The following is a 22802-nucleotide window of genomic DNA, read 5'->3' on the forward strand; positions in this document are numbered from 1 at the left end:
AGGGCTTTTCCAGCCCCAGGGATTTGGGGATTGTGTGCCCTAACCTCAGCCCCATGTGGGGAGATGGGGGATCCCTCAGGAATGACCCAGGGCTGCCTGGGGGACAGTGACCCTTCCCTGCAGGACACACCTCTGCAGGTGACCCTTCACCTCCATGCACACACCGAGGTGCTGCTGCCCCGGAGCCCCTCCTGCTCCCGGCCCTGGAATTCCTGCTGGAACAGGGGCTGGGGAGCGCAGAGGTGGCAGGAGCAGCCCTGCAGAGTGACCCCACGGGCTCCAAAGGGCTTTTCCCAGCAGGATCAGCCTGCCCAGCAGGGTCCAGCCCGTCCCAAAGGGAGCCCTGCCAGCGCTGGGGGCTGCTGAGCCACCCCTGCCCCAGTGAAAAATCCCTTTCTGCAGGAACAGCCAGGTAAAACAGGGGAAAAGCCTGTCCTTTCTTCTAATGCAGCTCACAGCAGTCTGTAAATTCCCACTGAAGCTGTTCTGAGAACGAGAAGATCCTTTAACACAACAATCTATTTTAAAGGTGACAAATAAGTGCACCTTTAGAAACAAGGGATTTGTCCCACGAGAATCAGTAAAGAAAATACATAAACAATCTGAGAATAGATGGATTTGATGGCCAAGTCAAACACCTTTTACTAACCAACAGAATAATTAACAAGAAAGCTGTTAACTAATTAGAGGTTGCCCTCTAATTGAATCATGTTTTTATTTGCCTAGGTTTTTCTCTTTACGTGGTAAAAACATGGTTTTGTTTGTAAATGACTTATCCTGTGCTCTTAACTATAAAAAGTTTTCTTCCAACTCATCTTAACCTCTGTTCAGTAACAACGAACTCAGCAATCCCAAAATTAATCATTTTTTATTCTTCTGGAGAAAAACTTGCTTTCATTTCTGATGAACCTCCTGTGAAGCATTCACACCTGTAAGACTTCCCTGTTCAATTCTCACCTTCTCCAGTCCCCAACATAACCCCCAAGAGGAGGGCAGGGACACAGCCCTGACCAGCCCGAATAGAGGGGCAGGGGCAGGGTGTGTGAGAAACAACTTCATTCTCCTGGAAAATTTTAAGAAATAGGTTTAATAACAAAAATAAGACAATTGGGAAGCAGATGAAGCCGAAGGAAGTCTGTCTGGCCGGGTGATGTGGCATTCAGCCAAGTCCACACCCTGCTATTCCAGAGGCTTTCTTTAAATACCCTTTCTGTTGTATCAATCTGTTGAATATGCATATTTTTCCATAAACTAGTTTCCATATTCCAGGGACTGTTTTGCATGGCCCCTCCTTGGGTCTCCTTTTTTAGATCATCTATGTTTCTTGGCTGTGTCTTCATTATCACCTCCAGATTGGGCCTTGGTCTGTGCTTTCTTCAGATGGGAGATGCTGATAGCTGGTGTATCAATAGCAGAGTCTTCTTTCCATGTTCTCTGGATGTTATTCCAGCCAGAGACAGTTTAGGTGTATTATACCACTACTACATCACTCTCTGATATAACACGGGCAGGATTCATTCCGGGATCCGTGAAAAGCCACTCGTATGATGGATATTTGCCCCAGGTGAGGGTTGGGCTGGGCTCAGCCCCCCGTGGGTTTCTCCGTGGGGTTTGGGGCCGGGAGCCCCACGGGGGGATGGAGGCAGGAGCCCAGGGTCCCTCCTCATCCTCCCCGAGGGTTCCCAAAGCCTTTCCCGGCCATCCCACCCCAAAGCACCGGGACCATCCTCTCACAAGTCCCCTGCTCTGACAATTAGTCGCTATCATTCACACTGTGCAATCAGCTGTTAAATCCTCATTTATGCTAATTGGGACGTGAATGTGCCGCTCGGCGAAACGCTGGATTGCCATGTTTCCAAATATCCTCCAGGTATTTGGAAATTCAGATGATCCAAACCATACTGCTTAAGCTACTCAGCGCTGCCAGTTTAAAGAACTTAAGCCTATTTATCACTTATTTAACAATTCTTTGCACATTCCGCTGTTTTTCCTCGTGCAGCCCCTCGTCACACGAGCAGAACCGAGCTCGCCGCTTTTAAAAATCCATATATAATCTAATAATTGGTAATCTCAATGGCGGGATTTAATTGCCTGCAGCCTCGACGTGGGTAGCGCGATTTACCCAAACATGTTTTCCTAATCCATGAAAGCGTCCTTTAAAGCTGCTGCAGTTGGGAATAAAGAGGAAAATCACCTCTTTGGCTTAGCTGTACCTCAGAGACCGCAATATGTCCGCGGAAAGTGATTTTCCCCAAAGCTATTACAGCGTAATAAGCTCAAGAATTAGTTTCAAGTGAAAGTTTATCTCATTATGGGCTCTGACCTGTGTGCAGCTCACACTCCCCATCAAAGGCTGAGCTCTTCTAATGGTTCTGCTTCCCTGCGGAGGGAAAGGTGAGGCCACCCAGAGGCACAGCGACTTCTGCTCCGGGGCAGGGACCCCTCCCCTGGAGCCACTGGGAGCAGCTCCCACATCCCAGAGCTGGAGCAGCTCCTGCTGAGCCCCACCTGCCCCTGGACAGGGGCTTTGGGGGATCCAAAACTGCTGTTCTTGCCCCAAAACAGGAATCCCCAAATCCCTGGGGCTGGAAAACCCTGTGCCCACCTTGTCCCCAGCCCGGAGCTCTGAGTGCCACCTCCAGGGGACACCCGCAGGGATGGGCACTCCAAAGCTCCCTGGGCAGTGCCAAGGCCTGAGCACCCTTTCCATGGGGAAATTCCTGCTGCTGGCCGAGCTGAGCCTCCCCTGGGCCAGTTCCCTCTGCTCCTGTCCCTGTGCCCTGGGAGCAGAGCCCGACCCCCCCGGCTGTCCCCTCCTGGCAGGGACTTGTGCAGAGCCACCAGGTCCCCCCTGAGCTCCTTTTCTCCAGGCTCAGCCCCTTCCCAGCTCCCTCAGCCCCTCCTGGGGCTCCAGCCCCTTCCCCAGCTCCCTCAGCTGCTGCTCACAGCATTCACAAACGGAGGGATCAGGGTGAGACCAAGCTGCCGATAATCCCCTCCTTGGGGGAACAATGAGCTCAGTACCGAGGAGAGGAAGCCGCATCTCACTCTGGGGACTTTGGATAAAGCTCTGGGTCATGTCCCAGGTCCGGAGCAGCCTCTGCACCCGGGGGTGCCACTGACCCTTGTGCTGGGTGCACTGAAAAGAGCCTTACCCGTGATTTTGGTGTGAATGGAGCAGCAGTGTCACTCTTGTCCCTGGTCCCATCCCTGATCCTGCAGCCCCAAACCGCCGTGGGTGAAATCCATAGGGAGTCATGGAATGGTTTGTGTTGGGGGGACCTTAAAGCCCATCCAGCCTCACCCCCTGTGCCAGGCTGCTCCAAACCCATCCAGCCCGGCCCCGGGCACTGCCAGGGCTCCAGGGGCAGCCACAGGGTGCCCAGATGTGGGAAATGGATTTGTAGGGAATTCTCAAAGCCTGACAGAAGGCTCACACAGTATGGATCTGTATAGAAACTTTAAAGTAAGAAAAGCTAACTTAAAAATACCATAGAAAAAAACCCCAAAACTAGAAACAAGTTTCAGAAGATAGCATTGCAAATAAGACTAAATACTTAAAAAAAAAAAAAATACATTGTAGGAAGACCAACGAGAAATAATTTTAAATAATTAGCTTTAAAGAAGCTCCATAGAAGGTCGCCATAGTATGGATTTGTGTGTAAAGTTTGAGAATTCTCTGCAAATCCATCTCCCACACCCAGATTTGCTGTGGCTGCCCCTGGATCCCTGGCAGTGCCCAAGGCCAGGCTGGACACTTGGAGCACCTGGGACAGTGGGAGGTGGCCCTGCCATGGCACGGGTGGCACTGGGTGAGATTTAAGGTCCTTTCCAACCCAAAACCCTTCTGGGATCACAAAATCTTAAAAGGAAGCTGCTGAGCAGGAGCTGGATGTGGGAACACTTTCCATGGGCCGTGAGATCCTGAGGGACAGGAGCTGCAGGAGGCACGGGGCAGCTCCAGGGAGCAGATCACAGCACCCACAGCACCCACAGCACCCACAGCACCCACAGCACCCACAGCACCCACAGCTGTGGCACAGCAGGACCCCGGTGCCTGTGGGGCAACAACTCCAGAGCACATTCACAGAATCCCAAATCCCTGGGGCTGGAAAAGCCCTCCCAGCCCAGGCAGTGCCCCCTGTGCCCACCTTGTCCCCAGCCCAGAGCTCTGAGTGCCACCTCCCCTCTCAGGGACAGCGCTCTGCCACTCTCTGTCCCCGTTTGGGGACAGTGTCTGTGTGTCTTTTCCCGTCTGCAGAGAGGAGGAGCAAAGGCAGCTCATTGCCCAGGGCAGTTGTGGCTGAGCCCTGAGGGGAGGTTTGGGGGCGCTGCCCCAGGACCCCCCCTGCCCCCGGGGCTCTGCAGCTCTCGGGGAGGGTTTATTCCTCACCCCAGATTTCGGTGGTTTAAAGTCCTTGGCCCTCTAAAAGCCCCGAGTCGTGTTGGTGTAAAAAAGCAGAGTCCTCAAGGTCTGTTTTCAGGTTTCTCGTGGTGTTTATTATTCGATATCTCAGAATTTTCTCTGCTCCCAGCCGAGGTCCGGACAGCAGCTGGGACACGAGGCCACTGCCTCTCGAGGGGATGTTCCCTTACATTTATACAGATAACTACATATTGGTTATTTACTATTTTGTGCCAATGCCCAGTGCCCACACTAAAGGTGTGATTTCTACTTTGCTCCAATCCACTCTGACTGCTTTGTGCCATCACTGCCCCAAAAGATGGAGGACAATGAAGAAGAAGTCCATGAGGTACCACCCAAATTCCACCATCTTGTCCCCATTTACCTCTATTCTATAAATTCTAAAACTATTAAATTCTGTATCATCTACTGAGCTAAACTACTGTTTTCACATCCCGGTGGTTTGTAATTCCTCTCTCTGTGTCAGAAGCCTCTCCCATGGACTAAAATCAAACCTGGTGTTTTCCTGGGCTCTGTGCCAAGGTCTCTGAGCCCCTGGACCGGCTCCACACCCCCCTGTCCAGGGCTCCAATTCCCTTCCTGGGGTCCCAGGCCATCCAAGGGGATGTCCTGGACTCCAACAGCAGCCACCAGCCGCTGCAGGGGACAGCCAGGGAGGAGAAGGACACGGGGCAGCTGCCACCCATCGGAAGGAGGGGACAAGGACCAAAAGCACCCCAGGAGTGACGGCCAGAGCCCCGGGATGGCAGCAGGGGGATCCCTGGGGGGCTCTGGGGCCTGTGCTCGCCATCAGCACCACCGAGTCCTTTTTGCCTTTCCCACTGTGACACCTGGAGCCGGGAGTGTCACCCGCTGCTCATCCCCAGAGCTGGGCTCACCCACAAAGGGAGGCAAGGACAGGAGGGCAGGGGCAGGCTGCTGTCCCCTGCTGTCCCCTGCTGTCCCCTGCTGCTGTCCCCTGCTGTCCCCAGCCCCAGGTAAGTCACCCACAATGGTCTGGGCTGGAAGGATCATCTCATTCCAGCAATATTCCAGCCCCTCCAGTGGGAAAGGCGCAGATTTCCTGGTGGCCCAGCAGAGACCTTCCCCCAGCACACCTTTGGCTCGGGGTTTTGGTGTTTGGGATCCGTTTCTTAGTGCAGTGCCCTGTGCCAGTGAATCCTCCCCTCGGAGAACGCCCCAGCAGACTCCCAGCCCAGCAAACCGCGCTGCTGGGGAAAACAACAGAAAAGAGGGTATTTATTATATTTATTGCAAAGTAGGACCAAGGGAACAAGAAAAAACCCACCGAAAAAAAACCCACCAAAAAAAACTGCAATTTTTTTTTAATTTTTTTTTTTTTCGCTGAGAAGTCAGTCATTCAGCCAAACCTTCAAAGTGCTCGACTTAATCCGCGGGGGGAACTGGATCTCGCTTTTCTCAGCCCAGATTTTTCCCCCTTGTTCACACACCTTGAGACAAAGGCTGCAGGAAAGAGGCGGAGGGGCGAGGGCAGGTTTTTTTTATTTTATTTTTTTGTGCGGGGTGCGGAGCAAATTTATTCCGGAGAGCGCCTGAAAAACGCCTTCAGAAAAGGGAGAGAAGGAGAAGAAGAAGTGTCTCCTGCGAGGAAAAAAAAGGCCCCCGAGTAAACTCCGGCGCCATTCAGGAGATTTGCTCGGGCACTTAACGAGTGGGGCAGGAAGAAAGGAAAAGCTGTTGTCAGGTTTGGGGTGTTTATCGGCTCCCCTCGAGACACTTGACCCGGGCTGGGACCCCCTAATCCCCGCTCTGCATGCGCGCCCGCCCGGCCCGGGCCACTTGTCGCCGTGCCCATTGTGTGCCACTCACCCCCCGGTGGCATTCCGCTCACAAACGCTCCCCGCAGTTGTTTGGGCTGGGCTTTGCCGAGGGAATTGTGCTCCGAATGAAACAGTCTGGTCATTATCCAGCCGGGGCCGGGACAAAGCGGCCCCTGGGGCCGCGGGGTGACCGCGCTGCGCTCCGCGATTTCGGGGCAGAAAAAAATCCCTCCGAGCTCTTGGCCCAGGGGAAAACCACCCAAATCGGGGGGTCGAGGAGCTGTGTCCTCAATAAAAGGCAGAGGGGAAGAACCTCCGAGGCCAAATGTGCCCCCGAACCCCCGAGCTGCTTCTCAAAGCCCCGAAACGCCCAGTTAATGCCCAGATCTTGGGGATTTGCAGCGTTCGTTTCGATGAGTTTTAATACCCGCCGATTAAAACTGTTTGCAATATTTTTTGGCGTTTTTAATTGCATTAATCATTAGCCGTCATTATTTAGGTTTAGGAAGTCCTTTGTTCGGCAGCTAAGCACAAACTCGATGGAAACAGCTTGATTTTCATCAAGGCAGAGTGACTTATTTCACTTAATGAATTGAAGTGAGCAGAAATCCCGGAGCAAGAGTGGGCTGGGAAATTTTCACCAGGTGATTTATCACCGGAGGGACACTTTAAATCTGGATCAGGTTTATTAAATCTGCCAGGCATTTATTAAAGCCGGAGCAGGAATAATAGCTGGCTGCAATATCACATAATGACCATCATTGCACAAAGCCCCAAAATAGCAGCTGAATATGGTTTGGAAGTAACAAACAAGGATAATCCCGGGACGTGTTTGAAATAACTTGTGAGCTCCGGCCCCACCTGGCTCGGGCTGCACTGCCAAGGACAGGGCTGGGAAAGCCCCTTCCCACACAAGGGCAGAGCCAAGGCTGGAGCTTGTGCTCAGATTCTGCACCTCAGCCCCTCATTCCATGGAAATTCCCACCTCAGCTCTTCATTCCCTCAAAACAGAGAGAGCCCAGGGATGTGTGCAGGGAGCAGGGCCTTGGTGCCACCCATCAGAGCTGGGAACAGAGCTGGGAACAGAGCTGGGAACAGAGCTGGAGCCCCAGGAGGGGCTGAGGGAGCTGGGAAGGGGCTGAGCCTGGAGAAAAGGAGGCTCAGGGGGGAGCTGGTGGCTCTGCACAAGTCCCTGCCAGGAGGGGACAGCCAGGGGGTCGGGCTCTGCTCCCAGGGCACAGGGACAGGAGCAGAGGGAACGGCCTCAGGCTGGCCCAGGGGAGGCTCAGCTCGGCCAGCAGCAGGAATTTCCCCATGGAAAGGGTGCTCAGGCCTTGGCACTGCCCAGGGAGCTTTGGAGTGCCCATCCCTGCAGGTGTCCCCTGGAGGTGGCACTCAGAGCTCTGCGCTGGGGACAAGGTGGGCACAGGGGGCACTGCCTGGGCTGGGAGGGCTTTTCCAGCCTCTGGGATTTGGGGATTGTGTGCCGTGTGCTCCCCTCACACTGGGGCACCACAGGGGGATCAGGGAGAGCTTTTTCCAGCAGCCCTGGGTGTTGCTGTGAAATCCTGGAGGGGTCGGGACCAAACATCTCCACATCATTCACACCCGGGGCTCTGCAAGGCCCAACGTGTGTCCCCTCCTGGCAGGGACTTGTGCAGAGCCACCAGGTCCCCCCTGAGCCTCCTTTTCTCCAGGCTCAGCCCCTTCCCAGCTCCCTCAGCCCCTCCTGGGGCTCCAGCCCCTTCCCCAGCTCCTGCCCTGGACACGCTCCAGCCCCTCCAGGGCTCTCCTGCAGGAGCCACAGCTGGACACAGCCCTGGAGCTGTCACACGGGACAATTCCAGCTTTGGTCACCACAACATTTTCCATGCCAAAGCTGTTGGGCTTTTCACCTTTTAATTTCAGGCATTGAAACCCTCTGGATGGAAATTCACCTTCCTGTTTAGTTCTCCAAGAGCAGCAGCAGCTGTACCTGGGATGTTTCTGTGCTGCTAAACCAGTCTGGAGCCCTGTTCCCATTAAAAACAGAAAGACAACAGAGCCCGGGGATGTTTATTAGTGCGAGGAAGAAGGGAAATAAGGATTTTTATTCACTGCAGCTGAAAGTCCATGCACAGGAGTTCAACAGTAAGATTTTTAAAATTCAAACCGTAAGAATGAGCAGCACTTCATTGCAGAGTTGAAAGATAATTGTGCAATTAACGGTATAAGGTCAATAATGCCAGAGCTGGATGCTTCTGACAGATAGGGATAATCAATCCAGCCTCCATATGAAAGGCTCAGAGGTAGCAGTGGAAAAATAACACAGTGCCCATGTTTCTGTGCCCTAATGAACACCAGACAAGTCATTATTGACTAGTTTTTCACTTATTTTAAGTGCCAGAGCACAAGTATCTGCTTTGATTAAATGGAAGTTTAGAATTTTTCCCGAAGTTCAGTTTGTGTCCTGATCTAAGCGAGGACATTAATTTGGGAGTGCAGCGAAGTCTCCCGGTGGCAGCTGCAGTGTCTGCTCGGGGAACTGCCAGGAAAATCCCCGGGAGAACGTTCCCAGCCGAGTTTGCTGTGGAGGGAAGGGCAGCACCCGAGTTCCATGGGCTGCATCACAATTCCTTCAAGCCCCGGCACTGGGACGGGCCGTGGCACGGAGAGAGAACAAATCCAGAGCAGGGATCAGCACCCACCGATCCAGGGAGGGAAACGGGGGGCCCTGGGGTGCCGAATGGTGCCACAGACATCCCTCCCCTGCCTCGTGCTTCCTGCGGAACCGGGAACAGAACCCTGCCAGCGTTTCAGCTGGAATGCTCCCCTGGAGAGGAGAGGCTCCAGGGAGAGCTCAGAGCCCTGCCAGGGCCTGAAGGGGCTCCAGGAGAGCTGCAGAGGGACTGGGGACAAGGGCTGCAGGGACAGGAGCCAGGGAATGGCTTCCCAGTGCCCAGGGCAGGGCTGGATGGGATCTGGGGCAGGAATTGTTCCCTGGCAGGGTGGGCAGGGCTGGCACAGGGTGCCCAGAGCAGCTGTGGCTGCCCCTGGATCCCTGGCAGTGCCCAAGGCCAGGCTGGACACTGGGCTTGGAGCACCTGGGACAGTGGGAGGTGGCCCTGGGACAGTGGGAGGTGGCCCTGCCATGGCAAGGGTGGCACTGGGTGGGATTTGGGGTCCTTTCCCTACCCAAAGCATCCCATGGTTAGCACGGACAGGGATCCCAGTGAGGAGCTGCCAGCGGGGGAACACGAATCCCTTTCCAGCAGCGATCCCGAAGTTCTTGCTGTGCCTGTTCCACGTTTCCCGTGCCCGGGAGAAGCGGGAGAGGAGCAGCTCCTCCACCTGCAGCGCCGGGACCCGGCCGCCACAACCCGCACGGCAACGCCGAGTGATTAACGGGATTAATTCGGGGACGCACGTGACTCATTAGTCATCAATTAGGGGGCTCATCCCCACACGGCTGATTAGGGCCCATCAGTGCCTCAAATTAAGCACGGAAAAGATGTTTTAAGGCGGCCATATGGCCGCGCTTCAGAAGCAGTTAGAGCACAAATGGAGCGCATTGACGGCGCCTAACTGGCGCTGAATGCGGGAGAGCGGCCCAAATTTGTTTGGAGAGTTCCCCCTCCACTTTTGCCGCCGTTTTTAATGTGATCTAATGAATAAGCAGAGTCAGCTTTAATTGCCGACTCGCTCTCCGATGAAAAAAGGGCTTCCAAAAGAGCCTTTTCCTCCTCTCAACCCGCTGGAAAAAAAGGACCGGGGGAGATGATCTTCCCCCGGACCGAAGGTGAGACCTTCCCTTTGCTCCCTGGTGCAATTCCCAATTTCCCCAGACAAGCAGGAGCGAGCCTTTGCACACCCGGCCCAGGAAAAGGTGGGATTGGGGCTTTGGTGGGGGATTTTGGGGGCGGGAGGGGATGTGTGGGGTGGCCACCTGCAATGGGCTCGTGGCTACGGGAGGAGAGCGGATGGAAAAGCTTCTTGGAGGAGGGTTTGGGGCTGCTGGGGTGGGACAGTCACACAGTCCTGCACTTACCACAGATCCCTGAGGCTGGAAAAACCCTCCTTGTCCCCAGCGCAGAGCTCTGAGTGCCACCTCCAGGGCACACCTGCAGGGATGGGCACTCCAAAGCTCCCTGGGCAGTGCCAAGGCCTGAGCACCCTTTCCATGGGGAAATTCCTGCTGCTGGCCGAGCTGAGTGATGAGAGGGAGAATTGTGGTGGCTCAGGAGAGCGCAGAGCTTCCCCATGGTGGGAGCACAGGAATGTTTGGGGCCACCCCTCACATCAGCCCGGGTCAAAGGGGACATCCAGCTCTCTCCTGCAGACAGGGGGAATGACAAATGTGGGAGAGGAGGCTCCCCCCAGCTTTAGCAGCAGCCGTTTGGGGGCAGAGGGGGTTTTCAGATTATCCACACTACCACTGCCTTCTTGGGGGGATAGTTTGTTCTGTTCAGTGAAATCACAGAAACAGGGAAAGGTTTGGATTGGGAGGGACCTGAAATCCCACCCAGTGCCACCCGTGCCATGGCAGGGCCACCTCCCACTGTCCCAGGCTGCTCCAGCCCCAGTGTCCAGCCTGGCCTTGGGCACTGCCAGGGATCCAGGGGCACTCTTTCCTTCTGTCCTGGAGTGAGGAGGGGACAACCCCTGATTTGACACCCTGGGGATGGAGGAGGAGGAACAGAGAGCTTTGGGGGGACCCTCTGGGATTCCCTGGGCCTGACCCCTGCCAGGCTGGCTGGGAAGTGATCCCACTCACCTTTCCCAGCAGGAGGAAGGGTGCTGGAATTCTGGAAACCTGGATTTTGGGGGTTTAGTATAGACTGATATGTGAGTTAAGATGGAGGATTTGGGGTGTTGTCTTCTTCTGTAAGTCCTTCTTCTTCCTTCTTCTCCATGGGTTTGGGTGGGTTTCTGTAACTGGGTGGAAAAGGTCCCCATTGCAGGCCTTGGGTGGTCATTATTGGGTCAAAAGTATAAATAATCCAGGTGTCACCTCATTATTGGGGGATTATCATTTAAATAACCTTGGAAAGAGTTTGGATCACTCCATTTTACCCATTCTCTGACTCGCTGGTTAGAGCTCAGGCTGGTGAGTCTGTGCATGGATAAGAGACAATAAACACCCAAGTGTGAACTGGAATCTGTGTTTCCCGTGTATTCCTCCTGACCTCGGCAGAGAAAAAGAACCCAGGACTGTCACAGGAGGCACCTGCTGCTGTTCAGCTCCACCTGACAAACAGCCCGGGCTGAGGGAGCTGCTGGCGGTGGGGACACTTGGGGACGTCCCTGCTGGCTCCTCCCCGTTACCTGGTTTTAATTAACCCCTGGAGCCCTTTGTGTGGCCGGGGCTGTCCGCGGGGCCCTCAACAGAAGCCTCCTTGTCACAAAATTTGGGAACAAGCTGCTCTTGAATGGCCCCAACGAGCGGGGGGTTGTTCCCTCCTTAATCCCACATTTCATAGCACGAGCAGGGGACAAAAGGCAGCTCCCGCAGCTCTCCGTGCCCCGGCTGCGTGTGACACATCCAGCCTGCCTTTGTCCCCGCGGGGGGACACTCCAGCTCCACACCTGACACTCCTGGAGTGCCCCAGCAGGCGCCTGGCCCGTCCCACTGCACGACCTGGAAGCGCCGAGTTTGGCTGGGGATTTTCCCCCTCCTCGTGCTCCTGTAAGGATGCGATTCCGCCCTCAGAAGAAGTCCGGGGCTATCAGGTTTTGCCATGGCAACACGTTATTATAAATGCAAATGGAAGACTGGAAAAGGGGGAGGCCTTTGGTTCTCCTAATGAGACGACAAAAGGGGATAACAGTGAAATATTCCCTGTACTTTGAAACGGGAACAATCCTCCTCTCCTCTGCCATCTTTTCTTTATGGAGAGCTGCTCAAGAGCTTTTGGCTGGAGCCCCGTGGAAGGAATGATTTGGTTTAATTTCATTTTTATTTAGTGAGTGGTCGGGTTGGCACTTTACCTGCACCACTGGGAGGTCCGAGTGGCTGCTGCTGGTTTGGGAATGCGATCTCCAGAGGGACGAGGAAAAGATCAGTGGGAACATCTCTCCTTTTAAAGGAGGATTTCACAACCAGGAGCTGCTCTGACCTTTCATTTGTATTTACGGTACCTGAGGCACTCCCACGTTCATTAGACATTTTCTGCATGTGCAATAAGGGAATTAATTTGATTTAATTTTGACAAAGAGAAGCCTTAGCATGTGTGGAGTTGATTAAGAGTGAAATGCTGTGCAGGACCTTGTACAAAGAGCACCTGTAGCATCTTTTTGTTTTAATTATCCATCAATATTTACCTTCTTCGCTTGTGCAAAAATTCAGAGTTCCATGAAACCAGCCCTGAGCAGCCCCAGTGCCAGACCACTCTCACCTCAAGGGAAGAGGAGCAGTTGGAATTGTTGCACGTGCCAATCCCAGCTACTTCTCATGTAAAAGAAGAGGAAAAAAAATCTCCCAAACCCCTCTGAGGGCAGCAGCCGGATGCTGTCATGGATTTCCACATGTAAACAGCAGCGTGTGGGGACACTTCCCCTCCTGGGACTCCCAAACAGATCCTGTTTGCACAGGCAGGAGCCTTCCCAGGGATTCCCAGAGGTTTAGGGCTGGTTACCAAAGCTGAGCACAGCTGCTCCTCCCTGCTCTGCCCTGCTCTGCCTGCACACCCCAGCCAGCCTCTGCCTCCGCTGGAGCCTCTTTCACGGCTTTAAAAATCCATTTCTTTACTGCTCCTGCGGACTCCCCCTGCCTGCCCAGCTTTTGCTTTTTTTCTTTTTTTTTTTTTTCTTTTTTTTTTTCTAATTTGATGAAGACCACACACATAAAATCAAATGCTTTTGTCATTTGCTCCTCATTGTCCCCCCTCGGTGAAAGGAAGCATCGCCTGATCATAAACATCGGAGCTCAGCGCCTGGCACCTCTCCAAATGTTCATTTTCCAGGGCAGCATTTGGGGTAATTGTGGAGATTCGTGGTAACTATCAATTATGGGAGTGGCTGGAAGCACCAGGACAGTGCTGGAGTGCTGAGAGTGTCCAGGGAAGGGAAGGGAGCTGGGGAAGGGCTCAGGGACACCTTCCCAGGGCACAGGGACAGGGGCAGAGGGAACTGGCCCAGGGGAGGCTCAGCTCGGCCAGCAGCAGGAATTTCCCCATGGAAAGGGTGCTCAGGCCTTGGCACTGCCCAGGGAGCTTTGGAGTGCCCATCCCTGCAGGTGTCCCCTGGAGGTGGCACTCAGAGCTCTGCGCTGGGGACAAGGTGGGCACTGGGCACAGGTCTGGGTGTAATTCCCAGAGAATAATTTGAAAGAATATAAAATGTGAAAACCATCCTGACTCAAATCTCAGACATTTCTTCTCAAATCCTCACAATTCACTGGTTTTGTGACAACCCCTATTACTGCATTGGGAACTCTCCCTGACAGGTAAATAGGGGAATAGAGGAAAGTTCATCTCAGAAAGGAAAAAAGTCCTCAAAAAGCCATCAAATGAATCTGATGGAATAAAATGGAGAAGTTGTGTCCAAATGAGCAGCTGAGCTGATAAGGCAGTGCAGCAGCACCAGGCTCTGTGTGTCTCCACACCTCTGCAGGAGCTGTGGCAAAGCCAGGATCATGTTCAGTCCTGAGGCTTTTTCCCAGCGCTTTGGAGTGATTTTCCCCCTGCCAGACTCTGTGAGTACCCCTCGTGTTCCTACAGTGTTTGTGTTCATTTCCTGTGCTTTATTCATTCTGGAGAAGGAATTCTCTCCAGAACTGTTCCCTCTGCCTTCCAGGACTGACACACACAGGGGAGGCCCTTCCAGCTGGGAACATTCCTACTCCCTGAGGATCCACCTGAGACCTGGAGATTTTCCCATTCTCAGTCTGTACCTCAGCTCCTCACTTTTTGTGCCAGGTGGATTTGCAGCAGAAGCCTGGTGGGAGGGTTTGTTCTTTGATTGGGAATCGCTGCTGGAAGCACATTTGGGATCCAATAAACTGTAATAAACCTGAGTCTGCTCCTCTAAGGGCCTAAAAATGGTCACACACCCAGAAAGAAAATTACACTTCAACTAGTTACTTCAAGCCTTTCCCTCCAGTGTTTGCAGCTGGATGTTGTCACAGGAGCAGACACAGATCACACAATCCCAAATCTCTGGGGCTGGAAAAGCCCTCCCAGCCCAGGCAGTCCCCCCTGTGCCCACCTTGTCCCCAGCGCGGAGCTCTGAGTGCCACCTCCAGGGGACACCCGCAGGGATGGGCACTCCAAAGCTCCCTGGGCAGTGCCAAGGCCTGAGCACCCTTTCCATGGGGAAATTCCTGCTGCTGGCCGAGCTGAGCCTCCCCTGGGCCAGCCTGAGGCCGTTCCCTCTGCTCCTGTCCCTGTGCCCTGGGAGCAGAGCCCGACCCCCCGGCTGTCCCCTCCTGGCAGGGACTTGTGCAGAGCCACCAGCTCCCCCCTGAGCCTCCTTTTCTCCAGGCTCAGCCCCTTCCCAGCGCCCTCAGCCCCTCCTGGGGCTCCAGCCCCTTCCCCTGCTCCTGCCCCTCAGTGATTCTCCTGAAGACATTGAAGAAATGTCTCCATTAAATCCTTCATTTATTTTATTTTATTTTCCTTCCCTGTTACTTCCAAGCCTACCAACCCAAGCCAGCATCTTCCCCCAGCCAGTAACTCCAAAGGCTCAGCCAGGGGCACAGCTAACAGGATCCTTCACACCTCTCCTGCTGTAAATTCCCTTTGCCTGGGTGGGAGTTCTTCCCAGCGTCCCCAACCCCGGGACAAGGAACGAGCGAGGGCAGATTGGATTCGTGGGCAGCAGTGCAGCCTAATGGCCACCACGAGTCACAGCCCGGGAATCGGGAGCTGCTGGAACTGCCTCTGGCAACCTGGGGAGGGGTCCCAGGGATAAACCTGGGGAGGGGTCCCAGGGATAAACCTGGGGAGGGAAACCGGGGGGAGCCTGCACAAAGCTCCTGCCTCGGGAACTCCTCAGCATTTAGCCCAAGCCAGGTACAGCAAATCCCTGCCTGAGCTGGGACAGCCTCAGTGACTCCAGAGCCTGGGGACAGAGCTCCCAGGAGCGTGCCAGCAAGGACCCAGTGCCCTGTCCTGTCCCCACAGTGCCCTGTCCTGTGCCCTCCTGTCCTCCCTTTCCCATTTCCCAGTGTCCCTGTCCTATCCCGAGCTGTCCCCCAGTGCCCTGTCCTGTCCCCACAGTGCTGTGCTATTTCCCCAGTGCCCCTGTCCCGAGCTGTCCCCTCGTGTCCCTGTCCCATTCCCCCACGGCGCTGTTCCGGTGAGGATGTGCCACGGCAGCCCAGCGGGTGGCCCGGCTCTGTCCCCTGCAGTGGCCCCGGTTGTGGTGACAGCCGTGCCCCGGGGCCGACAGGAGCTGCCGGGGTGGAGAGAAATGCCAAGGCCGAGGAAAAGTGGAGCCAACCCCGTGTCCCCGCCCGGGCAGGGAGCCGAGCTGGAGAGGGGCGGGAGCCCTGGGACATGGGTGACCCCAATGGCAGAGCCACGACAGGAACCCGGGGCTGACCCACAGCGAGCCCCGCTCGGGGCCGCAGCTCAGGGGACAACTGGGGACGTTTGGGGACACTTGGGGAAGTCTGGGGACATTTGTGACACCAGCCCGGGACACACGGCGCTCCCAGCGCTGCGGCCGCGCCACCAGCGCCCCCCGGCGGCCCCGAGCGGAACTGCAGCGACACCGGGGACAGTGCTGGGGACAGAACCGGGACCGGGGCCAGTGCTGGGGACAGAACCGGGACCGGGGCCAGTGCTGGGGACAGAACCGGGACCGGGGACAGAACCGGGACCGGGGCCAGTGCTGGGGACAGAACCGGGACCGGGGCCAGTGCTGGGGACAGAACCGGGACCGGGGACAGTGCTGGGGACAGAACCGGGACCGGGGCCAGTGCTGGGGACAGAACCGGGACCGGGGACAGTGCTGGGGACAGAACCGGGACCGGGGTCAGTGCTGGGGACAGAACCGGGACCGGGGACAGTGCTGGGGACAGAACCGGGACCGGGGTCAGTGCTGGGGACAGAACCGGGACCGGGGACAGTGCTGGGGACAGAACCGGGACCGGGGCCAGTGCTGGGGACAGAACCGGGACCGGGGTCAGGGCTGGGGACAGAACCGGGACCGGGGTCACAGCTGGGGACAGAACCGGCACTGGGACCGGGGACAGTGCTGGGGACAGAACCGGGACCGGGACCAGGGTCAGGGCTGGGGACAGAACAGGGACCGGGGTCACAGCTGGGGACAGAACCGGCACTGGGACCGGGGACAGTGCTGGGGACAAAACCGGGACCGGCACCGGGGTCACAGCTGGGGACAGAACCAGCACCGGGAACAGTGCTGGGGACAGAACCGGGACCGGGGACAGAACCAGGACCGGGGACAGTGCTGGGGACAGAACCAGCACCAGGGTCTGTGGGCTCAGGACAGACCCAGGCCGGGCTGGGGGCCGTTCCCCCTCCTCCTGTCCCTGTTCCCGGGAGCAGAGCCCAGTTCCCTGCCTGTCCCCTCCTGCCAGGAGCTGTGCAGAGGGACAGTGTCCCCGTGTCCCTGTGGGAAGCAGCACAGCAGGAACAGCACCAACCTGTTGCCACAGGCGCTCATTTTTCTTCCCACAAGGTGTTCCCAAGGTAGCAGCAGCCACTCCTCCAACATTCCACACTTTATTGAGTTTGGATTCGGGGTGGGTTGTGGTTCGTGAGTTCAATAAATACTGCAGAACTGCCTGAAGCCCCACGGAGTTCGAGCAGGGAGGGAGTACTGGAGCACTAAACTGAGAAGAGGTTTAAAAGATCTAAGAACTAGCTGGAGTGGGCAAGTGGAGCTCCCTGAAGAGATGGCAGGTGACCTTCACCAGTGGCATGTGGCCTCACGAGATGGCACCTGACCTGTGGCCAAGGACAGTACTGGCACCCCGCCAGGAAACTGCCTGGGCAATTAGACTAAACGGGTGAATTTAATGCAGAATAAAATGGAGGGCAGCAGCTCTGCCTTTCCTGGCCCCACTGGAGGACAGCAGCCAGTGCCAGGCTCTGCCCTGGCCAGCTGAGGGCCAAGAGCCCAGGAAGCAACACTCCTTCCCACCCATCTGTTCTTTCCAAAGGCTTTCTGGAAAGGCCAGAGGAGGGGACAAGGAGAGGGAGCAGCAGTGGGAGGAGGCTCTGGCAGGGTGGGGACACTGCAGGTGTGTCAGCTGGACACAGCTGCCCCTGTGCCCTGGCAGACACTGAACACACCTACCCTGCAGGGGTTCCCAGCCAAGGAAAAGGGACAGCCAGGGTGCTGCTCCCTCTGGGACACCAGGAACAGCCTTTGGTGGCTGCAAGGCACAGTCTGGAGTGCCCAGGACAGACCTGTGAGTGGCACCAGCACCTCCCTGTCCCCAGTCCCACCTGAGTTCCATGGAAGGCCACAGCAGAGCCCTGAAATCCCTGGGAAGCCCAGCTACTAAAGCAATCCTCACTCCATGCAAGTGCCTCATCCCTATGGATGGGGAAGCTACACCACCCCCACTCCCAGCCCCAGCATCCTCACGTTATTCCAGATGCTCCTATCCCAGCAGCTCCAGGCAGGTGGAATGGCTCTGCTGGAGCCCTGGGCCAGCCCTTAGGAGCCACACATCAGGCACTCCTCCCTGTTCTCCAGGGAGCACACCATGGCTGCCTTGTTCCTCTCCTTCTCCTCCTCCTCCCGGGACTTGTCCCGCTCCCTCAGCTTCTCCTTGTTGAGGGTGAACTGGATGGGGTTGGCAGCTGGCTTTGTCCTCAGGTAGTACATGCCAGTCTTCAGGCCCTGGGGACACACACAGAGCCTCAGGGCTGCACAGCAGCTCTGCAGGCAGCCCAGGGGAAAACGGGATCCCGGGAAGGGAACAGCCCCTGCCCTGTCCGGAATCACTGAGACCAACTCGCTGTGCCAGAACATATCAGGGCCTGTGTGCCAAACTCATCAGGCCCCACGTGCTGGGACAGGCCCCCCAGCGCCAGGTACAGCTCCTGTGGTTTGGGAACAAGCCCTCCCTGTCCCAAACACTGCCCCTATCTCTTGGGAACAAGCCCCCAGTCCCAGGTAATGCCCCTGGTTTTGGGAACAAGGCCCCAGCCCCAGGTGATGCACTGTGTGTGGGGAAGAACTCTCAGTCCCAGGTGATGCCCCCTCTGAGGAGAACCCCCAATCCCAGCTGATGGCCCATTTATGGGGAAGAACCCCCAGCCCCAGGTAAAGCCCCCAGCCCCAGGTGAGGCCCCCAGCCCCAGGTAAAGCCCCCAGCCCCAGGTAAAGCCCCCCCCAGCCCCAGGTGAGGCCCCCAGCCCCAGGTGAGGCCCCCCAGCCCCAGGTGAGGCCCCCAGCCCCGGGTGAGGCCCCCAGCCCCAGGTGAGGCCCCCAGCCCCAGGTGAGGCCCCCAGCGCCAGGTAAAGCCCCCCAGCCCCAGGTGAGGCCCCCAACCCCAGGTGAAGCCCCCCAGCCCCAGGTAAAGCCCCCAGCCCCAGGTGAGGCCCCCCAGCCCCAGGTGAGGCCCCTCAGCCCCAGGTAAAGCCCCCCCAGCCCCAGGTAAAGCCCCCCCAGCCCCGGGTGAAGCCCCCCAGCCCCGGGTGAAGCCCCCCAGCCCCGGGTGAGGCCCCTCAGCCCCAGGTGAGGCCCCCCAGCCCCAGGTGAAGCCCCCCAGCCCCAGGTGAGGCCCCCTGTGTGGGGAAGGAGCCCCTGCTGTACCTGTTTCCAGCCATAGAAGTGCATGCTGGTGAGTTTGCCGTAGTTGGGCTCAGCAATGTGGATGTTCAGGGACTGGCTCTGGTCGATGAAGGCCCCTCTGTCTGCAGCCATCTTCAGGACAGTTTTTTGGGAGATCTCCCACACGGTCTTGTAGAGCTGCTTCAGGTCGTCAGGAATCTCAGGGATGTTCTGCAAGGAACAGGAGTTTTTCAGTGTGAGAAGCACTGACTGCCCAGATATCCCCATTTATAACATGGAACTTTTCAGTGACTGCTGGGCTTGCAGCAATCCTGACTGGAACTGAGGCTTGTACAGCTGAGCTCTATCCCTGAATCCAAACAGAATCCCAGAATGGTTTGGGTCAGGAGGAACCTCAAAGTTCAGCTCATCCCACCCGTGCCATGGCAGGGCCACCTCCCACTGTCCCAGGTGCTCCAAGTGTCCAGCCTGGCCTTGGGCACTGCCAGGGATCCAGGGACAGCCACAGCTGCTCTGGGCACCCTGTGCCAGCCCTGCCCACCCTGCCAGGGAACAATTCCTGCCCCAGAGCCCATCCAGCCCTGCCCTGGGCACTGGGAAGCCATTCCCTGGCTCCTGTCCCTGCAGCCCATGTAAAGTCAGTCTCTCTCCATGTTTCGTCTTGGCTCCTTTAGGTCCTGGAAGGCCACAATTAGGTCACCCTGGAGCCTTCTCCAGGCTGAACAATCCCAATTCTCTCAGCCTTTCCCTGCAGGAGAGGTGCTCTATCCCTCTGATAAACTTGGTGGCCTCCTCTGGACATCCTGTGTCTGCAAGCACCAAGCACACAGGCAAAGCAAACAGCAAACAGCACACCAAGCAAACAGCCTCAGCTCCCCTCAGCACTCACATGAGGATAGGCTGGAGAGCAGGGCCAGGCTCTGCCCCCAGAGGGTTCAGGCACTGCCCAGGCTCCCCAGGGAATGGGCACTGCCAGAGCTCCAGGAGCCTTTGGACACCCAGGGATGGGGATTGTTTGGGCTCTGGATCAGTGATCCCTGTGGGGCCCTACAGCTCAGGACACTCCCTGCTGTGAAATCACCCCTTTATGCCCATCCTGAGGAGTGGGAATCCAGAAGGAGCAGGAGGTGCCTGCAGGAACCCCTGCCCTGTCCCCCTGTACCTGGATGGAGCCGTTGTTGGCGATGATGTGGTTCTTCATCTCCTCGTTCCACAGGCCCCTCTCCGTGAGATCCTTCAGCAGGTGGGGATTCACCACCTGGGAGGGGCAGAAGACAAAGGTTTTTAAATGGTTGAACAAGATCCTGCACACTCTGACAGGCTGGACAGGGCTTGGTGCAGCCTGGGACAGTGGAAGGTGTCCATGCCATGGCAGGGGATGGAAATTCGTGATCTTTAAGGTCCCTTCAAACCATTCTGGGATTCTGCTGGACATGGCAAATTAGACAGGGGGCAGTATGGAACTGCCTTGCATGAGGAACTCCAAAAGATGGGAAAATGGGAGATCTTGCTGTTGCAGGGCCACTGGCCACACCCCGAGTTCCTAAGGAACGGTGTGAACAATCAAGACTGATGTCAGGAGGGGAAAGAACAGAACAGGGGCAGGCTGAGCACTGGGAACACAGCCACCTTTTCCTGCTGGGACTGGGCTCCCTGGCCCCCTGCCCCACACGGGGAGGCAGGGCAATGATCCTCCTGTTCCACCTCCCCACTCCTGCAGCCAGGAGGGATGGAGAGCCCTGAGACACCCAAAAGGGATGGACACACCTCCCAAACAGGGACAGCCTCACCTTGTCTCCAGAGGGCTCCTTGCTAACTCCAGCCTCCAGAACTCAACTTGTTGCACTCCCTTTCCTAGCTGACAGACCCCTCTGAGCCTGTGGAGCTTTCCCATGGCCCCTTCAGACCCCTGAGTGCTTCACAGCTCCTTCTCAGGACTGGTCTCAGCTACTCTTCCATCACATCACCAACCCCCCTCAGCAGTTATTCCTGCAGCCCACCCTGAGGCCCCACAGAGGTTTTTCCCAGACAAAAGCAGCAGCTGTTTATAATTCCCCCTGTTCCACGGTGACTGTGGAACACACAGAGCTGCACTCCTGCAGCACCCAGCGCTCCAGGTCCCCTGGGTGCTTGGACACAAACATCCAGCTGAACAGAGCCCCGGGCTTGAGGCCTCCCCGTCCTCCTCAGCCATAAAACAGCAGGGAAGGGCAAAGCTCTTCCCCCAGAGCTCACCTGGAACTCCCCTGAGAGCACCCTGCGGGTGTAGATGTTGCTGGTGTAGGGCTCGATGGACTCGTTGTTGCCCAGGATCTGGGCAGTGGAGGCTGTGGGCATGGGGGAAATGAGGAGGCTGTTCCTGACACCATACCTGGGGACAACAGGCAGAGTTAGGGAGCTGCAGCCAAGGGACACAGCACAGGAGAGAGCAGAGAACAGCAGGGACTGGGAAATCCGGGTAACCTGACAGGGAAAAGGGAAGCACCACTGAACACAAGTGGGTCAAGTGGAAGTGGAATTAGGGGCTTTGCTGTTCTCATCTCTCATCAGAGGCTTTCCCAAATGATTCAGTCACGGGATGGGCTGCAGGGAGGACAATCTGCCAGGCACTGCACAATCCACAGCCCCGAGGAACAACTGAACCAGCAGCCCATGAAGAGGCTGAAACCTGTCCACACACAGGACAGTGATTTACCTCACTTAAAAATGAGAGTCAAACAGACAGAGTTAGTCCAGGGCAGGCACTTCCCACTTCAGTGATTCCTGTCTTCAGGATGCTCAAGGCTCAGGATATTCCTTTGGCAGCAGGGAAGAGCCCCCAGGCCAGCTCATGGCTCACTCCTCACTACGTTTGTGTAATGGGAACACAAATCCTCTGCTGGATGCATCCGAAAGAGAATTAGAGCTCAGCTAAAGCAGAGCAGTGAGGGTAGGCTCCTCAGCCTTGGAAGGACAAAAATGAAAGAAAGCCACCCAAAAAACAGCTCAGAGGAAAGATCTGCTGGGGCGTGGGGAACACATGGGGCTGTTTTCACACTTGAACCCTGCCTTTAGTTCTCAGTAGACAGAACTTATCAAATTCATATCCAAGGCCAGGCTGGATGTGGCTTGGAGCAGCCTGGGACAGTGGGAGGTGTCCCTGCCATGGCAGGGGTGGCACTGGGTGGGTTTTGAGGTTCCTCCCACCCAACCCAGTCCGGGTTTTATCTGACATCTACTCCAAACCATGCAGGGCTACTCACTTGGCAATCTTCTCCTTCAATGCCTTCCAGTCCCAAAGGTCAGAGGGGGTGACATTCCACATGTCATACTGAAGGATCTGAGGAACAGTTTGATCCAAATTAGAGAGGGTACTCTTTTCTTCATGTTTTATAAATCCCATTGGAAATGGACCTGCTATTCCTCTTAATTCTTATCTCCAGTTAGATCTCAGTGAAGCTCTGGTATGACCTAACAAACACTCCACCTTGTGACTGATCCAGGGCACAGCCAGCACAGGCTGAGGCTGCTTGTCTTTTTAAATCAGAGAGTCACAGAATATCCTGAAGCTGGAAAGGACCCACAGGGATCACTGATCCAGACCCCAACAATCCTCCTGGGCACCCCTGGGTGTCCAAAGGCTCCTGGAGCTCTGGCAGTGCCCATTCCCTGGGGAGCCTGGGCAGTGCCTGAACCCTCTGGGGGCAGAGCCTGGCCCTACAATCCTCCCTCAATCCCTGGTGGGCAGCTGCAGGCGCTCCCTGGGTGTGTCCCTGGGGCAGGAGCAGAGCCCGGAGCTGTCCCTGCGCTGCCCCTCGGGAGGAGCTGCAGCCCCGGGAGCTCTGCCCTCAGCTCCTCCAGGCTCCACTGCCCCAGTGACCTCGTGGGGCCCCTGCAGCCCCTGCCCCAGCCCCGGGGCC

At 56.4% G+C, this 22802-nt stretch overlaps 2 protein-coding genes across 3 annotated transcripts in view; one reads left to right on the top strand and one right to left on the bottom strand.

The window, feature by feature from the left end:
- The window catches only part of CLIC6 (chloride intracellular channel 6), a 21846-nt gene extending 16694 nt beyond the window's left edge, over nt 1–5152 (top strand). Inside the window, exon 3 of the mRNA XM_066340557.1 lies at nt 5018–5152. Coding sequence (XP_066196654.1) covers nt 5018–5152 — 135 coding nt within the window. The remainder of the gene's footprint in view (nt 1–5017) is intronic.
- The window catches only part of RRM1 (ribonucleotide reductase catalytic subunit M1), a 516096-nt gene that overhangs the window by 479716 nt on the left and 13578 nt on the right, over nt 1–22802 (bottom strand). Inside the window, exons 15-19 of one of the 2 annotated variants that reach the window (XR_010743030.1) lie at nt 22146–22222; nt 21139–21274; nt 20066–20161; nt 18925–19113; nt 16877–18006 (exon numbers count right to left, since the gene is read on the bottom strand). Coding sequence is in view for 1 of the 2 variants with exons in the window: in XM_066314210.1 (XP_066170307.1) it covers nt 17821–18006; nt 18925–19113; nt 20066–20161; nt 21139–21274; nt 22146–22222 (684 nt within the window). In the remaining variant the exon portion in view is untranslated. Of the gene's footprint in view, nt 1–16863; nt 18007–18924; nt 19114–20065; nt 20162–21138; nt 21275–22145; nt 22223–22802 lie in introns of those variants that run through there. The other variant, XM_066314210.1, reaches the window with a different exon arrangement.

The sequence above is a fragment of the Sylvia atricapilla genome, chromosome 2 (genome assembly GCF_009819655.1).
Source record: "Sylvia atricapilla isolate bSylAtr1 chromosome 2, bSylAtr1.pri, whole genome shotgun sequence".
Lineage (NCBI taxonomy): Eukaryota > Metazoa > Chordata > Aves > Passeriformes > Sylviidae > Sylvia > Sylvia atricapilla.